This window comes from Oncorhynchus gorbuscha, linkage group LG04 (genome assembly GCF_021184085.1).
Source record: "Oncorhynchus gorbuscha isolate QuinsamMale2020 ecotype Even-year linkage group LG04, OgorEven_v1.0, whole genome shotgun sequence".
Taxonomy (NCBI): domain Eukaryota; kingdom Metazoa; phylum Chordata; class Actinopteri; order Salmoniformes; family Salmonidae; genus Oncorhynchus; species Oncorhynchus gorbuscha.
Window position 1 is genome coordinate 32,365,638 of NC_060176.1, and position 19,750 is coordinate 32,385,387.

General features: G+C 44.4%; 1 protein-coding gene across 1 annotated transcript in view; it reads right to left on the reverse strand.

Annotated features, from left to right (window-relative positions):
* The window catches only part of homer1b (homer scaffold protein 1b), a 125,297-nt gene extending 105,845 nt beyond the window's left edge, over nt 1-19,452 (reverse strand). The window contains exon 1 of the mRNA XM_046346508.1: nt 18,947-19,452. Within this exon, the coding sequence (XP_046202464.1) occupies nt 18,947-18,951 (5 nt within the window). The 5' untranslated portion in view covers nt 18,952-19,452. The remainder of the gene's footprint in view (nt 1-18,946) is intronic.
* Nucleotides 19,453-19,750: the final 298 nt, after the last annotated feature.

Consider the following 19,750-nt stretch of genomic DNA (forward strand, 5'->3'; position numbering starts at 1 on the left):
TCTTTTGCTCTCTGCGCCTGACTCCACACCTCTTCACTCATTATTGTAACAGAAGCCCACACCTCGATATGGAGTCAGCAGGAGCAGCGACCACTCCTCTTCCCACTATGGAGGAGAGAGTCCATCATCACACATCCATCCTCCATCGCTTAGGATCAGCGATGGATCAGATGATGGAGAGGATGGATCGTTGGGAGAGGAATGGTTTCCCTACTACTCCACCGACCCTCCCACCAGCAACTCTACCATCTCCCCCATCTGGATCCGGTTCCAGCGCTCTGCACATGACGCCTCCGAGGAATTATGATGGAGCAGCGACAGGGTGCCAGGGATTCCTGCTGCAATTAGACCTCTACCTGGCCACCGTTCGACCGGCCCCCTCAGAGGAGGAGAGAGTAGGGGTCCTCATCACCTGCCTGACTGGTAGAGCCCTGGAGTGGGCTAATGCGGTCTGGAACGGGCCCGACTCGGCGAAAGACAACTACCCGGAGTTCATCCGCCGTTTCAGGGCCGTGTTCAATCACCCTCCAGAGGGTCGTGCGGCGGGTGAGAGATTGTTCCATCTGAGACAGGGGACGAGGAGCGCGCAGGACTTCACGCTGGAGTTCCGGACCTTGGCTGCGGGAGCAGGGTGGAACGACAGGGCCCTGATAGACCATTACAGGTGTAGCCTGAGAGAGGACGTCCGTAGGGAGCTGGCCTGTCGGGATACTACACTTGGCCTGGATGGACTGATAGACCTGTCGATCCGTTTGGACCATCTGCTAGCTGCTCGTGGACGTTCTGAAAGGGTCCTGTCAGTTCTACCTCCTGATCCTCCTGCCCCTATTCCGATGGAGCTAGGAGGTACCGCATCAAGGGAGATCGGAGGAGGAAGCTCCTCCTGTACTAGTTGTGGCCGGAGAGGGCACACGTCTGGTCGGTGCTGGAGGAATTCATCTGGGAATCATGAGGGCAGGCAGAACACTCATCGGTCACCCCAGGTGAGTAAGCACCACACTCTCCCAGAGTTTCCTGTTGGTCACATGTTCCTATTAATTTGTTTCCTAAATTATTCTCCTTCTCTCCAGCATAAGGCACTGGTAGATTCAGGCGCAGCTGGAAACTTTATAGATCGCGGACTCGCTCAGAGGTTGAGGATTCCGTTAGTAAAAGTAAACCCCCCTTTTCCCGTGCACTCTTTAGATAGTCGACCATTAGGGTCAGGGCTGGTGAAGAAAGCCACAATTTCGTTGAAGATGATTACGCAGGGGAATCACAAGGAGCGAATTAGTTTGTTCCTTATCGATTCACCTGCGTTTCCAGTTGTTCTGGGGATTCCCTGGCTGGCTATTCATAATCCTACGATTTCGTGGAAACAGGGAACTCTACAGGGGTGGTCTGATGAGTGTTCAGGCAGGTGTGTAGGGGTTTCCATCGGTGCTACAACGGTGGAGAGTCCAGACCAGGTTTCCACCGTGCGTATTCCAGCTGAGTATGACGATTTGGCTATCGTTTTCAGTAAAAAGAAAGCGACCCAATTACCACCCCATAGGCAGGGGGATTGCGTGATAAATCTCCAGGTTAATGCTGCACTTCCCAGGAGTCATGTGTATCCTTTGTCCCAGGAGGAGAAGGTGGCTATGGAAAATTATATCACCGAGGCTCTGGGACAGGGGTACATTCAGCCCTCCATGTCACCTGTCTCTTCGAGTTTCTTTTTTGTGAAGAAAAAAGATGGTGGTTTGCGTCCGTGTATTGATTATAGAGGTCTAAATTCCATTACAGTGGGTTTTAGTTACCCACTACCTCTCATTGCTACGGTAGTGGAATCATTTCACGGAGCGCAGTTCTTCACTAAACTGGATCTCAGGAGTGCTTATAATTTGGTGCGTATTCGCGAGGGAGATGAGTGGAAAACTGCATTTAGCACTACGTCGGGCCATTATGAGTACCTCGTCATGCCATACGGTTTAAAGAATGCTCCAGCTATATTTCAATCCTTCGTGGATGAAATACTCAGAGACCTGCACGGACAGGGTGTAGTGGTTTATATTGACGATATTTTGATCTACTCCGCTACACGCTCTGCGCATGTATCTCTTGTGCGTAAGGTTCTTAGACGACTGCTGGAGCATGACCTGTATGTGAAGGCGGAGAAATGTGAGTTTTCCAAACAATCAGTTTCCTTCCTGGGTTATCGCATTTCCAGCTCTGGTTTGGTAATGGAGGGTGACCGCGTTAAGGCCGTGCGTAATTGGCCGACTCCGACCACGGTTAAGGAGGTGCAGCGGTTCTTGGGATTTGCCAATTACTACCGGAGGTTTATCCGGGGTTTTGGTCAGGTAGCTGCCCCTATTACCTCACTGCTGAAGGGAGGACCGGTGCGTTTACAGTGGTCAGCAGATGCGAACGGAGCTTTTCATAAGTTGAAGGCGATGTTTACTAAGGCGCCGGTGTTGGCACATCCGGACCCTTCTTTGGCGTTTATAGTAGAGGTGGACGCATCCGAGGCTGGGGTTGGAGCGGTGCTCTCACAGCGTTTGGGTGTGCCACCGAAGCTCCGCCCCTGTGCCTTTTTTTCTAAGAAACTTGGGCCAGCGGAGCGGAATTATGATGTGGGGGATAGGGAGTTGTTGGCTATGGTTAAGGCCCTGAAGGTGTGGAGACACTGGCTTGAGGGGGCTAAGCACCCTTTCCTTATCTGGACTGACCATCGTAACCTGGAGTATATCCGATCAGCTAGGAGACTGAATCCTCGTCAGGCAAGGTGGGCCATGTTTTTCACCAGATTTCGTTTCACTGTCTCATATAGACCAGGTTCCCTCAACACTAAGGCTGACGCGCTGTCAAGACTCTATGACACTGAGGACAGGTCCATCGATCCTACTCCCATCATTCCGGCAGCTAAGCTGGTGGCACCGGTAGTATGGGATGTGGACGCGGACATCGAGCGGGCACTAAGGGGGGAACCTACGCCTCCACAGTGTCCGGAGGGTCGTAGGTACGTGCCGCTGGCTGTTCGTGATCAATTGATTCGATGGGCTCATTGTCTACCCTCGTCGGGTCACCCAGGTATTTATAGGACAGTGAGAGGTCTTGAGAGGAAGTACTGGTGGCCCACTTTGAGGAGGGATGTGCGATTCTATGTTTCCTCCTGTTCGGTGTGCGCCTAGAGTAAGGCTCCTAGACACCTGCCAAGAGGTAAATTACAACCTCTTCCCGTTCCACAACGGCCGTGGACCCATCTTTCGGTGGATTTTCTTACTGACCTCCCCCCCCCTCTCAGGGTAACACTACTATCCTGGTCGTTGTGGATCGGTTCTCTAAGTCCTGCCGTCTTATCCCATTGCCCGGTCTCCCTACGGCCCTACAGACTGCGGAAGCTCTTTTCACCCATGTCTTCCGGGACTACGGGGTGCCCGAGGATATAGTTTCTGATCGGGGCCCCCAATTTATCTCCCGTGTTTGGAGGGCATTTATGGAACGTCTGGGGGTCTCGGTCAGCCTTACCTCAGGGTATCACCCGGAGAGTAATGGTCAGGTGGAGAGAGTTAACCAGGAGGTGGGTAGGTTTCTGCGGTCGTATTGCCAGGACCGGCCAGGCGAGTGGGCGAGATATATTCCCTATTGCCAGAATTCTCTAAGCCACTCTTCTACCAACATGTCACCATTTGAGTGCGTGTTGGGGTACCAGCCGGTCCTGGCACCGTGGCATCAGAGCCAGACTGAGGCTCCGGCGGTGGAGGAGTGGGTACAGCGCTCTAAGGAGACCTGGAGGGCAGTCCAGGAGTCATTACGCCAAGCGAGTATAAGGCAGAAGAAGAGCGCTGACCGTCACCGCAGTGAGGCCCCCGTGTTTGCACCTGGGGACAGGGTCTGGCTCTCGACCCGAAACCTGCCTCTCCGCTTGCCCTGCCGGAAGCTGGGTCCGCAGTGTATAGGGCCATTTAAAGTCCTGAGGAGAATAAATGAGGTTTGTTATCGATTATTACTTCCTTCGTATTATCGTATTAACCCCTCATTTCATGTGTCTCTTCTCAGGCCGGTGGTAGCTGGTCCCATGCAGGAAAATGAGGTACTGGAGGTTCCTCCGCCCCCTCTGGACATCGAGGGGTCCCCGGCATACAAGATACGAGCTATTCTGGACTCGAGACGCCGGGTGAGAGGCTTGCAGTACCTCGTCGACTGGGAGGGGTACGGTCCGGAGGAGAGGTGCTGGGTTCCGGCGAGGGATATTCTAGACCCATCCATGTTGAGTGAATTCCATCGCCTCCGTCCGGATCGCCCAGCGCCTCGGCCTCCGGGTCGTCCCCGTGATCCAGGAGGGGGGTACTGTCACGAATATTACCGAAGGTGACTCCCCTTCTTGTTCGGGTGGCGCTCGGCGGTCGTCGTCGCCGGTCTACTAACTATCGCCGATCCGTTGTTCTGTGTTCGTTTAGTTTTGTCTAATTGGTAGCACCTGTTTCTAGTTTGGTTGTTAGGATAGGGTTATATATAGTCTGTTTAGCCCGCTTCTGTTTCGTGCGGGCTTGTTCGTCTGTTTTGTTGTTTGAGTGTATTTTTGTTTGCATTTGGGTTTCACGCTGTCCGTTTATATTTCTGTTCATTTGTGTTTTCACTTTTGTACATGTTATGTTTCCGGGACATTAAAGCGTGTTGTTTTTCCCCACATCTTTTGCTCTCTGCGCCTGACTCCACACCTCTTCACTCATTATTGTAACAGTTCTCTGTCAGGGTTAAGTTACTTGGGCCGCAGAGAGGGGAGAGGTCAAGCTTGTCATCATGTGTAAACCTATATTTTAAACCATGTGAAGGGATGATTGATGGGGAACCAATTATCTCTTGGCTCCACAATGTCTGTGTGCCAGTCACTCCCTACTTTTCCCATCGGAGAGAGGAGGATGGCAGTGTCTGGAACCATTCTATGTTCCCTCTCTCGTTGCCCCTATCTTGACCTAGAGGCTCACTTTCCTCTCTGTGAGCTTGTCCAGAATTGGTTGTATTTGGGATGGGAGTATCTAAATTGATATATATCATTGGGTGGGGTAATGTCTTGGTACCATTTTGTACCAAGAACGAGATAAGAGCTTTGTTTAGGAGACCAAACTGAACGATAATTTATAGCCAATGCTGTCTGGCTAGGGGATATTCCTCTCTGAAGTAAAGTCTTTCTTTGTGTAAGTTCCTAAGACCTGTGGTTTGTCATGTCATCTAGGGGGAGTGGATCTTTGCTATAAAAGATCTTAGTTGCCATTATGTTGACCACTCTCAACTTTTCATTAGAGATACTGAACTGTTGAAAGTCAAAATGCTATTGCAAAAACTTAATTATTATTAAAGGTGAAGATTAAGCATAACTCTGACTGGTGTGTGATTTGCTCTCTCATCATTTGGTAATTAAGGAAATTTCCACAACAGATACCATGAGATATGTTGGCACGACTGTCATATTGCATATCCATCCCAAAGCCCTCGCTTGGATGTGTACTTCGCCAGACTGCCAATAACCTTGCCCTCATCCAGGCCAAGGTGGCGAGACACGGTAGTGATGACACCATAGGCCTTGTTGATCTCTGCACCAGACAGGATGCTCTTTCCAGCATACTTGGGGTCCAACATGTATGCTGCGGCGTGTATGGCTTCAGGCAAAAGTCTTCGTGCTTTTTTATGTATTTCAGAACTGCAGTTTCCTCTGCTTGGAGCAACAGTGAAGTGGGCAGGGCAGTACGGAATTCTTCTCTTACATCTGCAAGCAGAGTCTGAACATCAGACAGGGTGGCATTTTCTCCCTCAATCCGTCCAATGGCTACTGCTATAGGTTTCAGGAGTTTCAGGCTGCTTACCACTCTCTCACAAAATACGTCATCCAGGAGGATCCTCTTGATGGGGCAGACTGTGATATGGCCATTTCATGGAGACTCCTTCCCCTTCAGGAGACTGTCAAACATGAAGACAACACCACCCCCAACTGGTGTTGCTGGGCATCTTCAATGTGGTGCTCATACTCTTCTCACTTTGCTTGGTGGGGGAGATTGCTGCTATAACTTGTTGACCCTTCACATACCGAACCATTTCCTTAGCTCTCTTGTAGAGTGTATCCATTGTTTTCAGTGCCATGATGTCCTTGAGGAGCAGAGTCAATGCATGAGCAGCACAGCCAATGGGTGTGATGTGAGGGTAGGACTCCTCCACTTTTGACCAAGCAGCCTTCATGTTCACAGTATTGTCTGTCACCAGTGCAAATACCTTCTGTGGTCCAAGGTCACTGATGACTGCCTTCAGCTCATCTGCAATGTAGAGACCGGTGTGTCTGGTGTCCCTTGTGACTGCTCTTGTAGAATACTGGTTGAGGGGTAGAGATGATGTAGTTAATTATTCCTTGCCCACGAACATTCGACCACCCATCAGAGTTGTTTGCAATACAGGCTTCTTTCTCTATGATTTGCTTGACCTTCACTTGAACTCTGTTGAACTCTGCATCCAGCAAATGAGTAGATAAAGCATGTCTGGTTGGAGGGGTGTATGCTGGGCGAAGAACATTCAGAAATGTCTTCCAATACACATTGCCTGTGAGCATCAGAGGTGAAACAGTTCCATACAGAGCTCGAGCAAGACATTCATCAGCATTTCTCTGACTACGTTCCTCCATTGAGTAAAAAAAAACTTCTGATTCCAGGAGGACCATGAGCTGTTGCTATCGATAAGGTGACTGATTCATAATGTTTTACCTTGAATAGAAGTACAGGGACTTTTGTTAGAGGTTGCTGGTTGTGAGTGCTGAGTGAACTTTATGCACTTGACCAGATGATTCTACATCTTTGTTGCATTCTTCACATATGATTTGGCACAGTATTTGAAAATGTACACAGCTTTTCCTTATACATTAGCTGCAGTGAAATGTCTCCACACATCAGATAGTGCCCGTGGCATTTTCCTGTAAAGATTAGGGGGGGGGGGAATGTAAAAAACCCCAAATACAATTCCATGTACAGATAAATAGTAGTTAGATGAAATAACTCCTTTGTAAGATACATGTTTTAAAATGAAACATGTGAATTTACACTCAGTTAGCAGGCTCAAGCAAGCTACATGGTACATGGTATCAAAAACTAACTAGCAGAAATTGTTAACAAGTTAGAAATGCTTTAAAACACACTTTGCTGTACGATCATCTTTGAAATGCAAGAGAAAGGTCATAATGAATTATTCCAACCCAGGTGAAATTTACTTTGGCCACTAGATGGGAGCACTGTATGTGCAACATTTTAGAGTGATCCAGTGATGTATTGCTTATCTATTCAAAATGTTGTATCAATACTGCCCAAATATGCCTAATTGGTTTATTCATACATTTTCAAGTTCATAATTGTGCACTCTACTCAAACAATAGCATGGTATTCTTTCACTCTAATAGCTAATGTAAATTGGACAGTGCAGTTCGATTAAGAAGAATTTAAGCTTTCTGCCCATATCAAAAAACAAAATTGTTTCTTACTACCTCATGCTAATCACATTAGCCTATGTTAGCTCAACAGTCCCGCGGACGGGACACCGATCCTGAAGAAGTTTTAAAAATAACTGATATTGGCACAAGATGGAAGGAATCTTGGAATATAACTAATGAAATTACAAGTAACAAAAATATACTCTTAATCCAGTCTAACCTAATGTATAGAATGTATTATAAAATAAACCAAATTCACAAATTCTACAGCACGACAGCAGGAGTCATGTCTTAAGTGTAAAAACAATGACTCAATAATCCATGACTTCTGCCAATACTATAAAGTCCAGAAGTTATGGAAGGAGTTAGAAAGTTGTCTTTTAGAAGTATTACAATGGAAATGTACTTTTAATCCATCTGTCTGCATATTTCAAGTCATGGGATATGGGGAGGGGGGGGGCAGTGAGATACCCAGTGGGTTGGTGATACCCTTTTGTCAATTATCTTGAGAAAACATACTTTAAAAACTGGAAATCAACCAATCCTCCATCATTAAGACAATGAAAAAACCATATCCTTTATTATCTAAAACTTGAGAGTGTTGGAGACGGAGAGAACCAAAATTGTGAAATTTGAGTACATGTGGCGGAGAGTAGTGCAGGCACTGGAAATAGGGGTTAGAACAGGTGGGTCTGGGCAGGAGTGATGTTGACGTTTGAGTGAGTATGAATGTTGTATTTTGTATGTGTATGTTTTGTTTTAAAAATATATATAAGTAAAATATTTGTTTTTAATTATAAGCTCTTACATCGGCCACGGACAGCATGATCATACAGTCATCCGGAACAGCTGGTGCTCTCACGCATGGTTCAGTGTTTCTTGCCTCAAAGTAAGCATAGAAGACATTTAGCTTGCTTGGTAGGCTTACGTCACTGGGCAGCTCATGGCTCGGTTTTCCTTTATAATCTGTGATGGTTTGCAAGCCATGTCACATCCGACAAGCATCAGAGCCGGTGTATTAGGATTCGATCATAGTCCTGTATTGATGCTTTGCCTGTTTGATGGTTAGTCGGAGGGACAGCTCTAGCCTTTAACTCAGTGTGGATGTTGCCTGTAATCTACTGCTTCTGGTTGGGATATGTAAGTATGTATGGTCACTGTGTGGACGACGTCGTTTATGGACTTATTAATGAAGCTGGTGAAGGTGTTGTAAACTCCTCAATGCCATCGGATGAGTCCCGGAACATTTTCCAGTCTGTGCTAGCGAATCAGTCCTCTAGCTTAGCATCCGCTTTATCAGACCACTTCTGTTACTTTCTGTCTGTTGTTTTTGTGAGCAGGAATCAAGATAGTTATGGTAAGATATGTCAAATGGGAGAGCTTTGTATGCGTTTCTGTATGTGGAGTAAAGGTGATTGAGTTCTTCCTCACTCTTTAGTTGCACAGGAGACATGTTGGTAGAAATGAGATAAAACGGATTTCAGTTCAAATCACCGACCACTAGGAGCACCACCTCTTATGGATCTATACAGCTTGTTGTGCAAGGTCTTATTGCCAGCATAGGTTTGTGGTGGTAAATAGACAGCTACAAAAAAATATAGATAAACTCTCTTGGTAAAAAGTATGGTCTAGAGCTTATTCTAACTCAAGTGAGCAGAACCTCCTTAATATTAGCAATCGCACACCAGCTGTTGCTACCAAATACACACACCACCACCCTTGAGCTTACCCAATGCTGAAATTCTGTTCTGCCGATGCATAGAAAACCAGCCAAGTTCTGAAAAACATAAGATAAAACAGTTCTTCGGGTCACGTTGATAAGATCGTCTTGAACCTCGCTAGTTCAGTTTGTTCTCCAGTGATTATACACTGAACAAAAATATAAACGCAACATATGAAGTGTTGGTCCCATATTTCATGAGCTGAAATAAAAGATCCCAGAAATTTTAGACGCGCAAAAAACGTATTTCTCTCAAATTTTGTGCATAAACTAATTTACATCCCTGTTAGTGAGCATTTCTCCTTTACCAATATAAATCAATCCACCTGACAGGTGTGGCATATAAAAAGCTGATTAAACAGCATAAACATGCCTCCTGGGTGGCACAGTGGTCTAAGGCACTGGGGTTTGGTTGGGTTGTGTTTCGGAGGACGCATGGCTTTCGACCATCGTCTCTCCCGAGCCCGTACGAGAGTTGTAACGATGAGACAAGATATAACTATTAACAATTGGATGCCATGAAATTGGGGAGAAAAATGGGGTAAAACATTTCAATTTTAAAAACCAGCATAATCATAATTGCTGGGTAGAATAAAAGTGGGGGTGTTTATTGCTGTATACATACAGTAGGTGGGTTGCAGAACTTGCAGAACTTACTCTGAAACATACAAGATGTGTTTCCATTGTCAACTTCTGTCTGCAATTGCATTAATAAAGGTTTAATTGATTTACTTAATGAAGATATTGTCTGACTGCTGATTTCACCAATAAGCCAATGATTGACAAGGAACAAGGAACCTACCCTGACAAAATCCTGAGGCCTATTGTGAGGCCCATTTTTCTAACGTATTTGTGACCAACAGATGTATATCTGTATTCCCAGTCACGTGATATCCATAGATTAGGGCCTAATTTATTTATTTCATTTGACTGATTGTAACTCAGTAACTCAGTAAAATCTTTGAAATTGTTGCATGTTGGATTTATATTTTGTTCAGTATACATTTGCCAATAGAACAGAGGGTAGAGATGGATTATTTACTTGTCGCCATAGTTTCACAGGGTACCAGCCCGTCAGCCTCTATATTACTGTCTCTTTCTCTTCCGAGTGTCAGGGATTAGGGCCTGGTCCGGGGTGTCCTGTGCTGCCGACTAATTGAAGTAGAAATCTTCAGAGTGGATGAACTGCCTGCTACCGGACACCCCAACTCTTTGACTGGAAGGAGAGCGAGTGTGCAAATTTGTTTGAGTGAATTGTTGAATTGAATTGTCTATTATGTTTGGATTGGGTGTATTTACAGATATTTACAGATATTTTCAGTCTACTCTAAACAACATGCTGGATGCCGCACTAATGTGTCACCGTCAAGTCAACACTCCTTGACTTAATGGCCAATGCCAAAGAGCAAGACTGGGGCTTCTGGTGGATTTAGCATATTGTACTGGAACCAATCCTGCTGCCCAACAATGGAAGCACATCACCCGCCGTAGGCCAAATAAAGGGAAGTGGCCTGTGATGAGTTCTTTGGTGTTGGGAAATGCGTTGGGCAGACCGCATTACCCTCTGGAGAGCCTTGCGGTTGCCGGTGGTGCAATTGCGTGACCAGGCAGTAATACAGCCCGACAGGATGCTCTCAATTGTGCATCTGTAAAAGTTGGTGAGGGTTTTAGGTGACAAGCCAAATTAATTTAGCATCCTGAGCTTGAAGAGGCTCTGTTACGTTTTCTTCACCACACTGTATGTGTTGGTGGTCCATTTCAGTTTGTCAGTGATGTGTACGCCAAGGAACTTGAAGCTTCTCCACTGCAGTCCTGTCAATGTAGATATGGGGGTGCACCCTCTGCTGTTTTCTTCAGTCCATGATCATCTCCTTTGTTTTGTTGACAGCATTACATTGGTATTCCTCTTGTCCAGATGAGATAGAGCAGTGTGCAGAGTGATGGCGATTGCATCGTCTGTGGATCTATTGGGGCGGTAAGCAAATTTAAGTAGGTCTGGGTTGCAGGTAAGGTAGAGGTGATATGATCCTTGACTAGTCTCTCAAAGCACTTCATGATGACAGAGGTGAGTGCTACGGGGCGATTTGTCATTTAGTTCAGTTACCTTTGTCTTCTTACTTAGAATGACGGCCTACCCCGGCCAAACCCAGACGACGCTAGGCTAATTGTGCGCCGCCCTATGGGACTCCCAATCACGGTCGGATTTGATACAGCCTGTTTTTGAACCAGGGACTGTAGCGACACCTATTGCACTGAGATGCAGTGCCTTAGACCGCTCCATCCATGTGTGTATGTTAACTATTTAACTGTACTAAACTCAGCAACAAAAAAAGAAACATCCCTTTTTCAGGACCCTGTCTTTCAAGGATAATTTGTAAAAACCAAATAACTTCACAGATCTTAATTGTAAAGGGTTTAAACACGTTTGCCATACTTGTTCAATGAACCATAAACAATTAATGAAAATGTACCTGTGGAGTGGTCGAAAAGACACTAACAGCTTACAGATGGTAGGCAATTAAGGTCACAGTTATGAAAACTTAGGACACGAAAGAGGCCTTTCTACTAACTTTGAAAAACACCAAAAGAAAGATGCCCAGGTCCCTGCTCATGTGTGTGAATGTGCCTTAGGCATGCTGCAAGGAGGCATGAGAACTGCAGAAGTGGCCAGGGAAATAAATTGCAATGCCCATACTGTGAGACGCCTAAGACAGCACTACATGGAGACAGGACGGATAGCTGATCATCCACACAGTTGCAAACCATGTGTAACAACACGTGCACAGGATCGGTACATCCGAACATCACACCTACGGGACAGGTACAGGATGGCAACAACAACTACCAAGTTACACCAGGAACGCACAATCCCTCCATCAGTGCTCAGACTGTCCACAATAGACTGAGAGAGGCTGGACTGAGGGCTTGTAGGCCTGTTGTAAGGCAGGTCCTCACCAGACATCACCGGCAACAACGTCGCCTATGGGCACAAACCCACCGTCGATGGACCAGACAAGACAATCAAAAGTTGCTCTTCACTGACAAGCCGCGGTTCTGTCTCACCAGGGGTGATGGTAGGATTCGCGTTTATTGTCGAAGGAATGAGCGTTACACCGAGGCCTGTACTCTGGAGAGGGATCGATTTGGAGGTGGAGGGTCCGAAATGGTCTGGGGCAGTGTGTCACAGCATCATCAGACTGAGATGGTTGTCTTTGCAGGCAATTGCAATGCTATGAGTTACAGGGAAGACATCCTCCTCCCTCATGTGGTACCCTTCCTACAGGCTCATCCTGACATGACCCTCCAGCATGACAATGCCACCAGCAATAGTGCTCATTCTGTGCGTGATTTCCTGCAAGACAGGAATGTCAGTGTTCTGCCATGGCCAGCGAAGAGACCAGATGTCAATCCCATTGAGCACGTTGGAGACCTGTTGGGTCAGAGGGTGAGGGCTAGGGCCATTCCCCCCAGAAATGTCCGGGAACTTGCAGGTGCCTTGGTGAAAGAGTGGGGTAACATCTCACAGCAAGAACGGGCAAATCTGATGCAGCCCATGATCAAATAAAATAAAAATGCATTGGTCTCATATACATGGTTAGCAGATATTAATGTGAGTGTAGCGAAATGCTTGTGCTTCTAGTTTCCGACCGCAGTAACATCTAACAAGTAATCTAACAATTTCACATCAACTACCTTATACACACAAGTGTAAAGGAGTGATTAAGAATATCTATGTATAAATATATGGATAAGAGATGGCCGAATGGCATAGGCAAGATGCAGTAGATGGTGTAGAGTACAGTATATACATATGAGATGAATAATGTAGGGTATGTAAACATTATATAATGTGCAATTGTTTAAAAGTGACTAGTGATACATTTATTACATCCAATCCTTAATTATTAAAGTGGCTAGAGATTAAGTCTGTATGTTGGCAGCAGCCACTCAATGTTAGTGATGTCTGATGGCCTTGAGATATAAGATGTTTTTTAGTCCCAGCTTTGATGAGTCCCAGCTTTGATGCACCTGTACTGACCTCACCTTTTGGATGATAGGCAGTGGCTCAGGTGGTTGTTGTCCTTGATGATCTTTTTGGCCTTCCTGTGACATCGGGTGATGTAGGTGTCCTGGAGGGCAGGTAGTTTGCCCCGTGTGATGCATTGTGCAAACCTCACTACCCTCTGGAGGCCCTTACGGTTGTGGGTGGAGCAGTTGCCGTACCAGGCAGTGATACAGCCCGACAGGATGCTCTCGATTGTGCATATCTAAAAGTTTGTGAGTGTTTTTGGTGACAAGACACATTTCTTCAGCCTCCTGAGGTTGAAGGGGCGCTGTTGCGCCTTCTTCACCACGCTGTCTGTGTGGGTGGACCATTTCAGTTTGTCCGTGATGTATACGCCGAGGAACTTAAAACTTTCCACCTTCTCCACTACTGTCCCGTCAATGTGGATAGGGGGGTGCTCCCTTTGCTGTTTCCTGAGGTCCACGATCACCTATGTTTTGCTGACGTTGAGTGTGAGGTTATTTTCCTGACACCACATGACTGCACACTTGAAATTTTCCGGATAGACTGACTTTCATGTCAGTCAGTAATGATGGATTGTCTTTTCTCTTTGCTTATTTGAGCTGTTTTTTTCCATAATATGGACTTAGTATTTTACCAAATATGGCTCTCTTCTGTATACCACCCCTACCTTGTCACAACATAACTGATTATCTCAAACACATTTAGGTGGAAATAAATTAATTAAATTAACTTTTAACAAGGCACACCTGTTAATTGAAATGCATTCCAGGTGACTACCTCATGAAGCTGGTTGAGAGAATGCCAAGTGTCCAAAGCTGTCATCAAGGCAAAGGGTGGCTACTTGAAGTATCTCAAATATAAAATAGATTTTGATAAGTTATACACTATTTTGGTTACTACATGATTCCATATGTGTTATTTCATAGTTTTGATGTCTTCACTATTATTCTACATGTAGAAAATAGTAAAAATAAAGAAAAACCCTGGAATAACTAGGTGTGTCCAAACTTTTGACTGGTACTGTATCTACAATCAAAATCCATGTGTGTGTATAGTATGTATGTTATTGTGTGTATGTATGTGTCTGTGCCTATGTTTGTGTTCCTTCACAGACCCCACAGTTCCATAAGGTGTATTTTTATCTGTTTTTTAAATCTTGCATTAATTACTTAATTTGGAATGGAGTTCCATGTAGTCATGTCTCTATGTAGTACTGTGCTCCTCACATAGTCTGTTCTGGACTTGGGGACTGTGAAAAGACCTCTTGTGGCATGTCATGTGAGGTATGCATGGGTGTCCGAGCTCTGCGCCAGTATTACAAACAGACAGCTCGGTTCGTTCAACATGTCAATACCTCTCACAAATACAAGCAGTGATGAAGTCAATCTCTCCTTCACTTTGAGCCAGAAGAGATTGACACGTATATTATCAATGTTAGCTCTCTGTGTACATCCAAGGGCCAGCCATGCTGCCCTTTTCTGAGCCAATTGCAATTTTCCTGAGTCCCGTTGTGTGGCACCTGACCACACGACTGAACAGTGGTCCAGGTGCGACAAAACTAGGGCCTGTTGGAACTGCCTTGTTGATAGTGCTGTTAAGAATTCAGAGCAGCGATTTATTATGGAGAGACTTCAACACATCTTAGCTACTGTTGTATCAATATGTTTTGACCGTGACAGTTTACAATCCAGGGTTACTCCAAGCTGTTTAGCCAACTCAACTCAATTTCCACGTTATTCATTACAAGATTTAGGTTTAGGATTTAGTGAATGATTGGTCCCAAATACAATGCTATTAGTTTTAGAAATATTTAGGACTAACTTATTACATGCTAACCACTCTGAAATGAACTGCAGCTGTCTCCTGACCCCTCCTCCATTATCTCCTGACCCCTCCTGTCTCAGCTTCCAGTATGTATGCTGCAGTAGTTTGTGTCGGGGGGCTAGGGTCAGTTTGTTATATCTGGAGTACTTCTCCTGTCCTATTCGGTGTCCTGTGTGAATTTAAGTGTGCTCTCTCTAATTCTCTCTATCTCTCTTTCTTTCTCTCTCTCGGAGGACCTGGGCCCTGGGACCATGCCTCAGGACTACCTGACATGATGACTCCTTGCTGTCCCCAGTCCACCTGGCCGTGCTGCTGCTCCAGTTTCAACTGTTCTGCCTTATTATTATTGGATCATGCTGATCGTTTATGAACATTTGAACATTTTGGCCATGTTTTGTTATAATCTCCACCCGGCACAGCCAGAAGAGGACTGGCCACCCCACATAGACTGGTTCCTCTCTAGGTTTCTTCCTAGGTTTTGGCCTTTCTAGGGAGTTTTTCCAATCGGATGGTAATCTGAGCCATCCGATTGGCCAGCGGTAGAACTATAGTGCACTTAATTTGCACTCTCGGTCCGCTGGCAAGGCAGAGTTGGTATCTTCAGACACATGAAATGGTTCAAAATGGCATTCTCTTAACCAACTTCACTTGAAATGTTTTTTCAACGGTTTTGACGAATTTCCCAGATATGCTCAGCACTTGTTGGCTGCTTTTCCTTCACTCTGCGGTACAACTCATCCCAAACCATCTCAATCAGCTTACAGGGAACATTGTCCATGACCGCCAGATAACTGCCTGTCTGTCTCTGATATGTGATATCTCCATGTGATATGGGAAAACAGTGAAACACCCAAAGTATGACCTGAACATACTGCAGCAATATTAATTCTCACACAGGTACCAGAGTGGTTTGGTGTAAAAACATTTCTGGGGCCCATAGTTTATAAGATATCCCTGATCTTGTAATCTAACCAGGTAAAAATCTGGACCTTATACGCTATGACATGCTTAATCTGTTGTAAAAAGGTTTAATATGGGCTATGATGAGACCAGAGTTTTTCTAATCAGGTCACATGGTTTTAAAACAAATCCTGGAAAAACTCCTGGCCTTTGGGAGGATGAAAAAACTCTGTCAAACTGCAGCAACCTTGTACTTGTTAATATTAATTATATTTTAAAGAAGGAATAGGGGAGTTTCCTACACACAGACACAGAAAGCAACATGATTGGACAATACATCTCACAGGGCTGAGTTTGCTTTATGCAGGTTTGCATCGTGTCGTCCTGCCCTATGCAACTATAGGCCTAATAAAAAATGTGCTCACAGTCTATGCAAACTATCCAGTTAATAATTTTGGATTGAAAATGTCTAGGTAGCCTAGTCAGCCCAAGTTTGAATATAAACCAAATTTAATCCCATTCACATTCTCACAAACAAATGGTCTAAAAATACACAATATTACAGCTTAATTTACACTGGCCAGAGGGACAAGGCGCATAGTAGGCTGATCAACTGTTTGTAGGTTACAGTCGACCAGACTGAAAAATACTCTTGTTTCCATGCAATAAAGCATGTCAGATCGCTAATGTTTAGGTGTGGGTTGCTACATTTATGTAAGAGTTTTTGCTTGTGTCAGTCGGGAGAAAAAAACACTTGAATTGGATGTTGTTTTTAACCGCAAAGCTCAAACCAACATGGCAGTGTTGGCATTGTTAATAAAATACTTTCTTTATAATGACAAAATAAACATGTATCTAACCCCCATATTACACACTCACACACTGAAATCATAATATAATATTATGGATGTACACATTGTACAATCAATCAGTGAGAGAGATTCTCCAATATCACATTTTTGCGTGGGTCAAACAAAAACAAAAAAGGTGTTTATGTTCACTTTTTTATGGAAAGGTGTCTATGTTCACTTTCAGTTGTTGTCCAACAGTAATGTATCTTCTCTCCCATTACTATTAGCTGTAAGTTGTTTGGTTGTGTGCCAGAATGTTTAGGGTGAAATATGACTTTGTCATAGAACTTTACATTATAACATTACTGTAGGACAGCCAGAGGCAGAGACAGCTCTTTCTGCTGCACTTACAGAGGAGAGTTTGACATTTTTCTAGCTCACATGACCCTCACAGCTGAGCATGGGTACAATCAAACAACACAGATAATAGAGGCACACACACACACACACACAGCTGAGCGTGGTTACAGTTACAGCATCATTAGATTAGAAGTACCAAAGCTGGCTGTGGTTCAGAGCAGATCACACACACATGTATGCACACGCACACACATACAGCACACTCCAGATATAGGAGTTAAGTACAGTCAAGTCCTGAGAAGTGCAGTGCATTGTGACTGTCGTGAATTCATGTAAATATCCTGAGAAATAAAGAAAAATGTAATTGCTTTGGGCCTGGGCGTGCGTGGACTGAATCTCATTATCAAAACCATTGTGGGTTAATTAAATCATTGATGCAGTTGCGTAACGGAAACATAGTCACCAGCAGAGTTGGTGTGTCCTGTGTGTGCAGAGGGGTTGGGTTAAATGCAGAAGACGCATTCAGTTGTACAACTGACTAGGTATCCCTCTTTCCCTTTCCTTTGGGGGATGAATAGCCTGGTTCCATTCCCATTTCTCGATATGTTACCCCAAGACCCCTACCCTTCTCTTGCCTAACCCTATCCCTTCTGCTCTCCCCCTAGTCTTTCAATTCACATCTCATGCCTGGTGAGGCGACATGAGGAGAGAAGGAAGGAGACTAGGAATAGGATGTGAATGTGAAAGATCAAGTAGTTTACCAATATGAATAGTGGATACAAGAGTTGTGCTGATGCCTGTACCATACCATTATATCTCAATCCCAACCAATATAAACACAGAACTATTTACTTTACAGAGCATTAGCACTATAATCCTGGTTGGTATAGATTGGCACATTCGTTTTTGTTGTCCTCACTGACCAGTAGTGGATATATGTTTGATAGACATTCTTGGATGAAGATGACACTTTCTAACCATAGATATTATCCTTCTCATAAACCCTCACCCCTAACCCTACATAACAACAAATAGCTCATATAATTACATTGCTATATATATATTGCTATGTACTGGTGTCACAGGAAGTTAGTGACAGCTTAATTGGGGAGGATGGGCTCGTGGTAATGGCTGGAGCAGAATAAGTAGAGTGGTATCAAACACATGGTTTCTATATGTTCGATGCCATTCCATAAATGCAGTTTCAGACACTATTATGAGCCATCCTCATCCTCAGCAGCCTCCACTGACTGGTTTGTTACGGAATAACTTATGACAGTCACTAATATCTACAATAGAACAGGTAGCCTGCTTATCGAGATGAAACATGACAAGCGATAACAAAATGCGTTCCACCAATTTGGAACACATTCTCAGTATAATATTATGGTAGGCTACATTTTGAATGATCTTGGCCATCATTGCTGCATTGCATGTCAAAGGCATGGCGATGCTTTGCTTTGTCGAGTCAGATTTGTAATATAAGTCTCTGATAAATAACAATCCCTTTACATTGTAAATTAAATCCAGAAGAATGAATGATGTTTAAATAATGTTTACTAACTGCTTTACTCATCTCATATGTATATAGTGTATTCTATTCGATTGTATTTTAGTCAATGCCCCTCCGACATTGCTCGATCTAATATAACTATACTTCTTAATACCATTTTTATACTTACTAGATGAGTGTGTATTGTTGTGAACTGTTAGATACTACTGCACTGTTGCAGCTAGGAACACAAGCATTTCGCTATACCTGCAATAACATCTGCTAAATATGTGTATGTGACCAATACAATTTGATTTGATTTGGACAGATGAATACCAAATAGCTTAGTCAATCAAAGCCAGTCTTATTCATGTGATTGTAGGTTATTACACAAACTTACCCCATTGTTATTGTAGGTAAACCAAATCAGCAGATGAGCAGATTGAAAATGTTCTCTGGTCAAATTCTGGACGTTGTTTCTGTTGGTTTGGCGCGGTGATTGCCCTCTATAATAGGCGTGTTTCTGCCTCTTCACCGTAGCTCGTCCGAAATAAATTCAAAGGCAAATACTGCATTGTCACATTCGCAACAGTGTGAAACTACACATAGCAGAACAGATGTTAATTCACTCGAGATTAATGCCCATTGCAAGTACCTAAACTACTGTGTTGAAGCGGCGTCCGGAAGAGCCATAGAGAGTTTGATAGAGAGAAATGTGTCCGTCAGACAATTGTCGGGTATATGAAAACAGGAGAGATGTTATTTCGTTGTTTTCGCTGTTTGATCTCCAAACGCCCCCTGACAAGTCCAGTCGATCGGTAAAGCACAGAACCCACTGTCCACCCCATGAGCTCTCTCCTCTCCTCTACGCCCTCTGGTCCCTGCTCTCTCGACCGGACACCTCCTCAGTCCTTAGCAATGTATGTTGCCATAGACGAAGAGACAAAGCAGGATGGACTGAGCACAAAATCGGTCGTTTCCAGCAGGTGGCGTTTATTCGTTTATTTCTCTCACCAAGCGAGGAGTTTTTGTTCGGAGGTCAATGGGATAATGTATTTATTTTGTATTTATTTAACCTTTATTTGTTTAACTATGCAAGTCAGCTATGAACAAACTCGTATTTACAATGATGGCCTACAAAAGGCAGGGTTGGCATTAAAAATAAAATTAAAAATATAGGACAAAACACACATCATGACAAGAG